General features: G+C 36.8%; 2 protein-coding genes across 2 annotated transcripts in view; both read left to right on the forward strand.

Annotated features, from left to right (window-relative positions):
• Nucleotides 1-263: 263 nt before the first annotated feature.
• On the forward strand, nucleotides 264-5,662 carry LOC129569984 (uncharacterized). The gene is made up of 5 exons (XM_055449306.1): nucleotides 264-1,629; nucleotides 2,335-2,597; nucleotides 2,708-3,096; nucleotides 3,208-3,429; nucleotides 3,495-5,662. The coding sequence occupies exons 1-5, from the start codon at nucleotides 1,504-1,506 to the stop codon at nucleotides 4,544-4,546; spliced, it is 2,052 nt and encodes a 683-aa protein (XP_055305281.1). The 5' UTR covers nucleotides 264-1,503; the 3' UTR covers nucleotides 4,547-5,662.
• A 5,798-nt stretch (nucleotides 5,663-11,460) lies between these two features.
• LOC129569999 (hormone receptor 4) overlaps nucleotides 11,461-13,010 on the forward strand; it is a 44,076-nt gene continuing 42,526 nt past the window's right edge. Inside the window, exon 1 of the mRNA XM_055449351.1 lies at nucleotides 11,461-11,503. The gene's annotated coding sequence lies outside the window, so the exon portion shown is untranslated. The remainder of the gene's footprint in view (nucleotides 11,504-13,010) is intronic.

Below are 13,010 nucleotides of genomic sequence, written 5' to 3' on the forward strand. Positions count from 1 at the left end.
CGGCTGTTGCGTCGTAAATATGTCAAAATTTCCTCAATACATCGTCATTGTACTCGTCTTCACGCTGTTCTCGATTGCGCTGTGGCTGTGTGTGCTTGTGTTTGTGTGCAGTGATTTAATGAGTTGCCATCATACGCAGGCACATCTTCAACTGTACAGAACGAAGCATGCATACGAAGCAACATGTTGTTTTTCCAGTTCGCGAGCTTGGTATGTGTGAGTGTGCCTACACCTTCACATCAATGACTATCGCATATCGGCCTATTCAATATGGCCGCCAAACCGTACATTCCCTTTGCCGCAAACAATTCATTGCAAGTGTAGACCACTTGAAATTCTGTAAAAATCAATATGAAAAACATTCATGTTTCAAAAAAGCTTCAGAATAATCTCTTTTCAATTAGATATCCACATAAAATTTCATCGAAAATACATTTCATCAACAAACAAATATCCATATTCTGCTGTTGTGAAATCCAATTGTCACTTGACAACATAGACCACTGCTCATGTGAATCGGACCTAATATCCGTCATGCTATAAAAATGTTCATTGAATTTTATGGCAAATCCACGTATACGAATCGAATTCGGTAATTACCAAACCCGTCTGGTGTGTGTTCACAAAAGCGATTGTATATTTCCATTATTGCATTTTGGCCACATTCACTTGGCTTAGAGAGTGAGAGAATTGAGAAAGAAAAAGGCTTCAAACATAATTTCGACGAAATTCGAAAGGAACTGCATCAGTTCACCTTTCGCCAGACACAAATTCAATTCATTCGCTAAGAACCGGAGCATTTGTGCGTTCGTCGATTGTGTGTCGACGAAGCTCGCTCATCTGCGCGACTTTCATACTCCCTTTTTTTTTCGTTCATCTGTCGGGTGTGAATCAGCCCGAGAAATAAAGAAATTTTATTATTTTTTCTTTATCATAACAAAGGAATCGTAGTGCATACGTTGGCAAAGTGTGAAATCAGTGAATATTTCATTGTTTGTGCGTGTATGTGTTAGCTGATCGAAATTACTCATTCAGTTTAATAAAACATCAAGTGTTCGGGCCGATTGACACAAATACGTTTTATAGTGAGCAAACGGTTTTGCTCTATATTTCACATACATAGTCTTTTGCTCGTTACTATTTCACCGTATGTCACCAGCAGCGTTGTGTGTGCTCTCGCTCACCACATCACATTTTGATTACAATGCAGTGTAATTTTAACCCAATTCGACGGAATCATTAAAAGAACTTTCCAGCTCTACAATGACTGTGCACAAGTTTATTTAAAAAAATCCTGTGTAATTCAATAAATTGAAGAAAAAAGAAACAACCATAAATCATTTAAATAAATCACAGATATTTTTCTGTACACGCGATCATTTCACATTCGCGTATTTTTTTGTCGACGTTTCACCGTCGCTGTGAACATATATAGTGTGGGTGAAAGAGAAAGAGAGATAATCGATTGGAAAACGGATCAGAGAAAGAAAAAGTAATACAAAAATGGATTTTTCGATGAAAGATTATGAGTCGTTAGCCCTGCACACGGCTACGGGCGATTCGGTGAATGTGCAACATAAAAAACCATTCGACATTGCTGACGTGGATAATAATGCAATGAAATTAGAGGTAATTAAAACTCAATTTTTTATGCGGATTAAATAAAGAATTTTTCAATTTTGTTTTCTTTGTGCTACTTAAATGCGTTTGAATTTTATGTGCGCTTATATCTTAAAATAGCACTCACAGTGAAGGTGATGAGTTTTTTTTCTCTCTTTCTCATTCATTTCAATAGGTTTTGCCAATGATTCTTATGAATTATAATATCAACACATACGCTATAGATGTGCATAGAGTATAGAAATGATAGTATAATTCAGCGAATAAATTATTCGTTGTAATAAAACAAGATCACACAGTTTCAGTTCAATATAATTTCGTATACGTATAACGGAACGACACTTGAGTGTTATATTGTGTCTATGTGGTATACATTCATGCATTGGCCAGTGATTGTGATCATGTTTGTGTGTTATTAAGTAAATTTTTGCTGAAATGCGTAGTTACAGTTTTTGTGCTTAGATGCCACAAAAATTAACCTCCAATTGCAGCTTAGTTCAAATCACGTGGGCCTTTTTTTCTCTTTGGAAATATTGATAACATATTGCGCAAATCAACAGAAAAATTTCTTATCACCGTCACTGGACCAATGGCTGAATTGAAAAACACTTGTGTGTTTCCATATGTTTCAATATTTGTTTTTCTTCTTCAAATTCAAATCTTAATGAGATTTTTTTTCTCTTGTTTCTATGTGATTTGTCTTTCAATTTATAGAACGATGATTGGAATATTGACAGCATATTTCCGTTGAACAACGATTTTCTCAACGATTTCAATGACTTGGCCGGCCTCAATATGGATACGTGGACCGATGCATATGATTATATGTCGTCGCCAACATCAACCGGTACCGAATCGGAAAATGATCACGATATGCTTGGTATGAAACCGGTTGCCGATCAAATGTTGAGCCCACCACAAAACCTGATTTCGAGCTCATCATCAGACAGTGGTCTGTCCAGCGACCATGTTGATTTGTAAGTAGATTGCATCATGATGACGCATTTTTTACATCATGACGCAATAACCAAAGAAACCATTGCAATTCGCATTGTATCGCTAATCGGGTTATTTCGATCTATTTTAGTGACATGAATTTCGATCCATTGGGCACGGAACTATTGCAGCAACCACTTTTGTCAGCCCAAATCATTCCAGATTTGGCTGATGATGAGCTTCTCATCAACAAAGCGGTGAAACCGGCCGCGGTAATGGAGAAACCAGCAAAAATTTCACAACCAAACACCCACAAGGTCGTTCAACAGCCGAATGTGACTCCAATTCAAATTAAGAGCGCCCCAGTTGAACGAAGTGTACCGACACAGAAAGTTCAATATGTAAAAAGAATCCCAACAAATGTCGTTCAGGTGTCCGATCCAAAAACTGCTGCTAAGCCACAAAACAACGCCATTATCAACGAAAATGTGGTGACAAACACCCCGATCGTTATCAACAAAATGAATGGCAACATTTCAGGTATGTACTGAATGCGATAGAAAGTGATTGGTCACCATTATTTGGAGCTTGATAATGGCGATTGAACTAACTATCTAATTGATTACGTTATCTCGTGTATTGCTGTTGTAGGTATTCGCAAAGTCATTCAAGTGAAAAAAGGACCTTATCAGAAATCCATCATTCTTCCATTTTCCCTGAAAAATGGAACCGACATCCGTTCGATCAAAATTATTAAGCCATCGTCCTTGACAAAATCGCCGAAAATTCTGATGGCCGCATCAAATCTTCTGCAAGAATACAAACAAAACACGATTTTTGTCAACAAACCAGTCAAAGTGGAGCCTAAATATGGTGAGATAGTAATTAGATGACAATATTGAAACGTGGAAAATCTAATTTTAAATTTCTCTTAATAGAAATTGACTCAATGTCAGAGCCTTCCGATTGCGAGAGCTATAAATTCGAGGAGATGTTTGTGCAGGATAATGATGACGACGAAGACGACGTAAATAATGATAGTGAACCGGAGGCCGAGACTGATCAGCAATCAGAGTATCCAAAGTTGATTTTATCGGGTGAAGAGAAACGATTGCTTGCAAAGGAAGGCATTGCACTTCCAGCCAATTACCCGCTTACAAAACACGAAGAACGTGAATTGAAACGCATCCGCCGAAAGATTCGCAACAAGATTTCCGCACAAGATTCGCGCAAGCGAAAGAAGGAGTATGTGGATGGGTTGGAGGAACGTGTCAAAAAGTGTACGGATGAAAATCAAACACTGTTGAAACGTATCAAAATTTTGCAAACACAAAATCAAACACTCATCAATCAGATGAAAAAAATGCAAAACCTGCTAACAAAAAGCGGTAACAAAACCGTTCAGCCCGCTACATGTCTCATGGTGCTATTGATGAGCATGGCATTGATTGCCGCTCCAAATTTGAAATTGAAAAATGAAACCAATGATGTCACCATGCCAAGTGACATTTCAATGGAAGAGAATCAAATGCAACAGAATCGTCGTGCATTGTTGTTTGATACGAGAGAGAAATTCGGTGATGTCGTTGCCGATGAAGAGATGGGCACCGATTTCGGTAGTTTGTTCTGTGACAAAACCGAAAACAATGAGCATAACTATGCTACGGATGTGAAAACAATCGACACCAAAATGGGTGATTTGATTGATACATTGGATCTGGACGATGATCCAATTTGGGTGCCACCACCAAACGGCACAGCGCACGAGAAGAGCGCATCGGTGCAGATTGGTTCGCCAGAGGCAAACAATTTGATGAAAGCGATCCAATCGATGGATTTGCCCAATTTTGGTGATGTGTCGGTAATGCATGCAAAATCAGCAAAGAACTTGAGCGATCTACCGACTGAGAGTGCTTATCAGCTGCAACTCGATCCGAACGGCATACCAAACATCATTCTCAATACCGAAATCGATGCCAAGCATGTCTAGTGCAAACCTTGTGACAATTGGTGATAGCTGCACAGCAACTATCGCCTCTCCAGTCACTTTTATTTGCATTTTCTGGCCGGATTTTCGTTTTGTTTTTGGTTTTTTTTAGACGAAAAAACAAAATTAGACTCTTTTATTTTGACAATGCAAACAATAAGTATTCGAATATGATTCCAGGTTTTTTTATAAAGAAAACTTTATTTTTCAATTTATTTTCGCAATCAAAGCACACGTTTAGCGTGATATTGATCTTACCAACGAGTTTGGTTTCATTTCTTTTTTGTTATCGTGTTTTTTTGTTTTCTAGTATCACACAACTGGAATTGACAGCAACTCAAATCATATACAACCAACGTTTTCCGATTTAGGCAAAATGATAGGGGCTAGCAAAACACTGGTTTATCTTTTGTTAGATTAGTTTTTAAAACCAATTTAAATTGGATTATTGTTTTTTTTCTCTTCTTTTTTTCGTGTCTATTCACACTAATTTTTTTTTTAAATGTCGTTGAAACGACGACAGAAATTCAAGTTTTAACGCATTTTTTTACCAAACAAAAAAATACATTTTTATTTTAAAAGAAATTCGGAAATCGCTCTAATGCGTTGATGAATTGTTTGGAATTTTCCAAAAAAAGGTTGAATATATTCTTTTCTCTTCTACATTATTCTGTTATTCAAGGAAACTGCAATGCATGTATTACTTTGATTTTCTGCAATGGTTCACATAGATTCTAATTGACTTATTTATATCCTGTTAAGAGTATCCAATATTACAAATATTACAAACACACACACACAGAGAGAGAGTTAATTTAAGAGAATGGAAATAATCAGTCGAAGCTCTATTTGTTATTGAAGCATATTTTCAACACTCTTTTATTCTATACTACACAGATGATCGTAAACTTTTATTTTTTATTTAAAAGAGGCAAACTACAAGTTTGAATCCACAACAAACACACATAAACACACGTACATAGAATTAATTTTAGCCAATGAGATGAGAGAAACTAAAAAAACCATATGCATATATATAGTTATTAAAAAAATAGGAAGTGCAACTTTGTATATAAGTAACCGTATAAATCATCAAATAAAAAAACTCGCAAAACGCAATTTGATTTTTCATTTTGATTTGATATGAATGGAAAAAGACTTTGATCTCTGTTTGCTGAATGTAGTTCATGACTCATGAGTTTCTTGTCAAAATCACGGCAATAGAAAACAAATCGTTTCGCGGTAGGTCCCAGACGAATGCAGTGGAATTTCCTTCATGAATTAAAGTTTATCAACAGAAATGAAAACAGAAAACATTGAATCGAGATTATGTGTCGTTATCTCTTCATTATGTAAACCGATCGAGTTATTTCAGGCGATTGCCACATAAACTTTGTTATTTCAGGCGAATGTTTTGCAGCAACACCCAAGCAATATCAAATATGTAGGTATAACTGTAAATTCGTACACATGCCAATATAATTGACAGGAATTTGTTTTTTTTCTTTTGGTTTGACGACCGTTGAACATCAACGATCAGTGCGATGAATATCGCACGTCTGTAACGCAAAGACGTGATGCGTGCGCGTGTGTGTTTGCGTCTTAATCAATTAGTATATGTTATTAAAAAAACGATGGAACCCAAAGTGGATTATGAATTCAATGTCGATCAGAACGTCGCTGTCTTCGAACCGCTCATGAAATTAAATGTTATGACGCTACAAAAATTATTACTGTACATCGTGTAAAAGTTGTGTGCATTTCTTCTGTTGCACCTTACAGGTAACACACGCTCTTGAACGACAGATAAAAATCTTCCGTTGTGTCGTCGCAGTTGCGTCTTCTTCTTCGTTGGCGCTGAGAAATGGCTCAAGAGGTGCTTATGCTTCGATACGACATATACCGATATATTTGCGTGCACAAGAAGCCGACCAACGCGTATTCAAACCGTTACCGTATGGACAGACTGGCTGGTTGGCTGTGTACCGTTTTACGTAATCGCATATTCATTCATTTCATATTTTGTTTTCGTACGCGCACCGAGCGAAAGCCCAATACATCATATAGCCTACAATGGTTGTACATAACGATATTGGTAGTGAGAGAGAAGTAGTTGGCACAATGACTATATAGCGCCTTACATATGCCAAACGTGATGAGTAATTTCTGGTTTTCTCCATGTCAAAACGTGAATTTTTGGAGGCGAACCCAAATCGGCATGGATTGTGTTGTGTGTTTTCGTTGCTGCTTACGTCGTCAATATTTCCACTCGAAACACATCTCATCGTGTGACATCTGACTCATTCGAACAATACTCGATACCATTGGGGCCAGTCGGAGTGAAACTAGCGCAACACAAACGGCGACCGCAAATTGAGTGGAATCCGAGCGATGAGTGTGAATGCCTGTGCCACACAATGTGAACAGCATTCAATACATAGTTTATGCGATCGCTGTTCAAACATGCGGAGGATATCATAATGCAGCTGTTTTGAGCATTTTTTTCCGCTGTCGCTGCTTGCTCTCTGAGCGTATCACAACTTCTCACATGTACAAACGAGCTGCAAATGAACTACAGTGAGAGAGTGAGACCGCGGCGCATATATGCCATGTACAGATGTCACATCATCGCTGCAAAGCGGTAGTTAACGTACACATACCATCGAAGTATATAACAAAGTTCGGTCGTTCACCTCGAAACAAACGGACTGTTTTATATTGTGTGTAGTAACATACATCGAGAGTCGAGAGAAAAGTGAGCGCGCATTCAGTCGAAGTGTGTACGCTTGGTATTCGGTGTTTTTGGTATTATTATTATTGTTGTTGTTGTTGTTGTTTGCTACTAAAATGTTGAGGATTTTTTTATTTTTCGTTATTCCCAAAGACAATCTCTCGTTCGCTCGTTCACTCGCTCGTTCGCTCTCTCGTGCGCGCATGTTATCATATGAATTTTTAGTATTACAGAGAGCGGAAAATACAGCCGAATGCTCTGAAACCGAAGAAAACGAATGAAAAAGGAAAAAAATAAAATAAAATACAACAACAAGCGAGAGCAGCAACCGCGAGAGCAAAGAGGAAAGAATTGTGAGTCGTTCATTGCCGCTGGTACCGTTGCTAAACATACACCAAACGTTAGTTGATTCAAAACAATGGTTGGTCTCGAATTCAATACAAACGACGCAACCATTGTCAAAACGACCGATTAAAACCAATTTTTGCCGAAGTGTTACATTTCTATCCAAAAAAAAAATTGAAGACAAAAAAAACATCAGAATTCTGAAAATAGAAACCAATCTGCCATTATCGAAAGAAAGAAACGAAAAAAAATTACGTCGATATTATTTATATATTACGATTGACAGTGTAAGTTCAATTGAACGTTAAATTTGTCGTTAAATGAACTCGATGAAAATTTGGTGCATTTTTTTCGTCATTGTTAATGGAATGTCTTATTTTTCTGGGTATTTCGTTGTTCAGTTGATTGTAGTGACGTCGATTTTATATACTTATATGTGTACGAGCCAGCAAGCACCTAATAATTAATCGTTGTGCTTCATCGACATTGTCGTCGATCGGAAAGGTCGTAATAATGTGTTGATTTCGTGTATTTAGAAAATTTTCATCAATTGTTTGCAATTTTTTGCTGACTTTGGTCGAAATTTCTACTCATTTCATTTGATACGCTTGCTATTTCATGGGCAACACAATGGCATTTTGCAAATTTCATTTTCATAATAATATTAACAATCGGCGAATTGAGCATACATAAAGTGATGAATGTTAATTATTAATTGAACTGTAGGCAAACGACAGCGAATGAGAGAAGTGTATTCAAAGTTGAGACTTTTAACGTATACGAGTGTAAATTATGAATTTTTCCGAGCAAATTTTCAACAATTCACAACGAGAAAGTAAATCGTTGTTAAGATGCAAAAGTTGCTTTAGAATTACGAAATCCACTTGAACAATTTGTCGATAATAGCCAAATTCTTTCATCGAATAGGAATAATATACATATAAAAATTAATCAGCGGTGAAAGCAGATAGCGTATGAAAAAAAAACTACTCGATTTGTTGAAAGAAATGTAAATTGTGCGCGTTTCGCGTTCTCATTACGACATATTAGTCATATCAATGTGCTTAAAATAATTTTCGAACATTTATTATTTCGCGGACAGAATTACGAGTGCGCCATAGTTTGGCGTGAATTTATGATTGCGGCGTGTAGCGTTCGTTGTGATGCAGTTAGGGCCAAGACAAAACACCGTTCGCCTTAAAATAATTGTGTGTTTTGTTTTTTTTTTCTTTCTTCTCGTCTGTTTTCGAGTGTCTGTTCTGTGAAATTTAATAAAATATTAAGAAGGCCAAAACCATTTCGGTGTCATTGGTGTTATTGCAATGCATTTCTTGGGATTTATTTGAATTGCTTGTCAGAATTGGTGCAATTTTCTTCTCTCTCTCTCTCTCTCTCTCTCTCTCTCTCTTAGTCACAATTGTGCGTCTGCATCATCAAAAATAGAATTGATTCTTTTTTTAGAAGAAAGCACAGGCCAAATTGAAAAAATTGACCACAAACTAGTGTCCGCAGTCGAGGCGCGAGAGTGAGAGAGAGAGGGAGCAGAGAGAGCACACACACGGTGCTATGGCCGAGAGTGGCCGTCGTGAGTGCGTGAATATGTTTAGAGAGACAGTGGAATGCTATTGTTCGGAAACGAAACGTACGCAAGTGTGAGAGTGGGTTCACGCAAGTTCATTCGCCTATAGACGAACGGCAAGTAAGCAAGAGAGAGCAAGAGAAGTAGAAAATGGAAGAAAGTGGTTACGTTGGAGCTTTTCTCGAATCATACGCGATTCAATTGAAAAGCATCCACACACGAACAACAGCAACACTATAAATTTATTCAAGGACAATGTCACTTTAAATCTTCTCGGCAGAAACCCCAGCCAGAAAATCACATCTTGCGATTATTATGTTTATTTATTCTCTTTTTTATTCGTACATATTTTAAATGCATCCATTTAAATTCAGAAAGCGAAAGGCAGCGATTAATTAAATTTAGGATTTGGCGAGAATTGAGTGCGAGAAAAAGAGGAAAATTTAAAGAAGATCAAGCAGAAAAAAAGTTAGAAAAGATAAATTGTTATCGTTGAATCGAGATTATTTTTGATGTTGCTCTGTTGCTGATGGTGATGACGACGCCTCACACGGCACAGAGGTGATTGCCACCAAAATAAACGCAGCACATTTTTTTGCCTTCTCATTCTGAATTTGAACGTAATCTCTATTTCGGGAGTCAACGGCACCCGAATTAAAGGGAGAGAGAGAAAGAGAAGGAAACAAATAACAAAGTATACATTTCATTTTTGGAGTCTTTGTGGGTTTCGCCTTATCAGAAACGAAAAAGAAGAAGAAAACACATTTCAGTACATATCACATTTTTTTTGTTTGGTGTGTGTTCCGCAATTCGGCAGTGAGAGAAAGAGCATTGTACGCCGAGACCGATTACGGCAGCAGCGGCAGCAGCAGCAGAGAGCGGCTAACACACAACCGACAACGATGATGATATAGTAGAAGAGAGAAATTCATGCATTGGATGGTGAATTTTTCACGGCCAACGAAATGGCCTAGAAAACACCGAGTTAAATAACGAAGCAGAACAGCAAAGGGCATTGCCTTCTACCATTTTATATATATGTGTGTAGACATTTGTATAGACGGAGAGCATGAGAGTGAGAATGGAAATGAAACAAAAGGAAAATACACTCTTCTTGCACATCAGTTTTTGAACAGGCGATGAGCGTACAAATACTGTTTTACGCACATACACAGAGTGAGGTACGCACACACACACATACATACGCGGCCACCACTATTGTGAGCTATGCAGAGAGTCGCACGTACATATGCGAGTCCGTTTGACGATCTGTTCGTCATTGCGTATGATATGTTGAGCATGTATTGAGCCCGCTGTGTGTATGCTACGCGGAATACTACAAATTTCACATATTATGTGGTGGCTGCTGCTTCTACTTCTGCTGATCACAAACACACACACAAACGCACACAACGAACGCTACACATTTCTACAAACTCATCGATTTTTATATAATTTTTGGGTGTTGTTGACCTTTTGTGCGCACTTTTTTTCTGTTCTGTTTCAATGTTGCTGTTATTGCAGTGCATCTTCGGGTAGCGATTCTGATGTTTCATTGACATGAAGTAAACGATGTGAACGAACGACCGAACGAACGAAATGAAAAAAAGAAAACGACAATATAACGTATTTGAAAGCCACAACGTGTGGTATTCAAAAACGGCACTAACAGCATTAGATTTGAACGAATTTCAGCCTTTAATGTACGCATTTAATCGCTTCACTCAATTATTATGAGAAATCGACGAAAAAAACGGAAAAAACCACGAAATTTGTTTCTTTAAAGAAAAGTATTTCCACAATTTATTATCAAAGCCCCGGTTGTCGTTAATTTGCTTTTATTTTGTTTCATTTTGTCAAATGTGTAGATATTTCATCATATAACTCTTCCTGTTTGTGTACTGTATCCATTTGGAAACTTGAACGAAAATAACATAAACGATTCTGAATGAACAATTAAACAAGACCAGTGATACACGCAACGAATATTTCTAAATTACAATACTAAACAAAGAATGTTGATAAGTGACGATATATAACCAAATTGTGCGGTATAAAACGTTAAATACTCGAGTGGTTTTTTTTTATCAGCTCAAGTGTGAATTGTAGAATAATCTTACCAAAAAAAGAAAGAAAGAAAAAAGGAAAAGATTTATGGAAAAAATTAGCAAACAATATATGATGATTGAATGAAAGAAAAAAAACCACACGTACTTTCAATGCATAGCTGCACATCAATGATATGGATTATTTTGTCACACTTTGGGATTTTCGACTACCAGTGGAATTTTTCTTTTTCTAAAAGGTAAACCAAGTTCCAATTTATAAATTTTGCTATTTTCATTTGATCATTATGATTTGTCAAGATGTTTGTGTCAAAGCAAAAGGAATTCCGAAAAAATATCACCCATAAATGAATTGCAGAATTTTGCCAGTGAAGTAAAAAAGCAATGAGCCATTTAACTATGATGAGAAAATTCCATGAAATTGCGTTTAGAAAATTCCATCGTATACATACATATATTAGGATCATTTTTTATGGCTGCATCGTTTGAAAATTCGGAAAAGTCATGCATGGAGTCAAGAATTCGTTGACATTGCTATTGAATCTGTGCAATCAAATGGAAAATCAAACGAATCAATCCAAAAATAGCAACGATAATGATGATATCGATTTAGGAAATTCTAGATTGAACTGTAAAGAGAAGAAAACGAAATCGGAAAATGTGGATTCATGTTCATGAATGGAGCACAGAAGGTTAGTGACTCATGCTTAAGGGTCGACTACGGTTATTCAACCCTAACGCATACCATGACACAATTCTCACCAACACACACTTTTCAGTAGAACGAGCGCGATATGCGCAAACACAACGTTTCCAAACTGAATGGAATTGAAGCCAGAGAGCCGCACACGCATACTGCAGAGCATTTGCCTCTTTTGATTTCGGTCATTTACTCACCGAAAACAACAATGCACAATACAAACAATTGGAGAACAACAGCAAACCATCATCGAAATAATGACAAAAGAAAGGAAAAAAACCTCGAAATCGAAACCGAATCTATATCGAAATTATGGACATTCAAGTGATTCAATCTCGAAAACCCAAACCGATTATCGAACATTGAATATTCACTGGCAAATTCTCTCAACAAATCAAGTTGCAATTTATTCTTCTATTCGTTTCGTTATCAGTTCTGTGTTTTTATTGTTTCAAAACCTTTTTGTCACGAAAAAAGCAAATGTGTAACATATTGGATTCATTTAAATGTAAATGAATAAAAATCAAAATTCATTTTTCTTCCTTTTCTAGTCAAGCAGATAAAAGTGCTGTATTGGAGAGAAAGCCAGCATTAATGAACAAACGTATGATATTCTGAAGAAATTTATACAAAAAAAAACATTGCAACGCTTTATCACAATAGATACGTATACATAACTCGCAATTAGTGAAAGTATTTGCACTTGTAACCTCTTTGTGTTTAGCCAAATGTTAGAGAAGTCATTTCGTATTCGCCATTCCTTGTTCCATCGTGCATTTGTTCAATTTACTATTTCAGAACATTATTCATTCATTTCTCATTTTCATCAATTCTCATTTCGTTGTTTCATCGTTCTGATAATAATTAGATAAGTCATAGAACGCAATACGCCTAAACATTCAATTTCATCATCATCATAGTCACCATCATCGTCATCACCATCTTTCGAACTCGTATAATAATCAGTGTAAACATTCAGATGAGTCGAGGCTCGGCTTCTCTCTCTCTCTCTCTCTCTCTCTCTCTCTCTCTCTCTCTCTCTCTCT

Source organism: Sitodiplosis mosellana, unplaced genomic scaffold (genome assembly GCF_009176505.1).
Source record: "Sitodiplosis mosellana isolate CC-2019 unplaced genomic scaffold, AAFC_SMos_1.0 Smas_scaffold_1, whole genome shotgun sequence".
In the NCBI taxonomy this organism is placed as follows: Eukaryota; Metazoa; Arthropoda; class Insecta; order Diptera; family Cecidomyiidae; genus Sitodiplosis; species Sitodiplosis mosellana.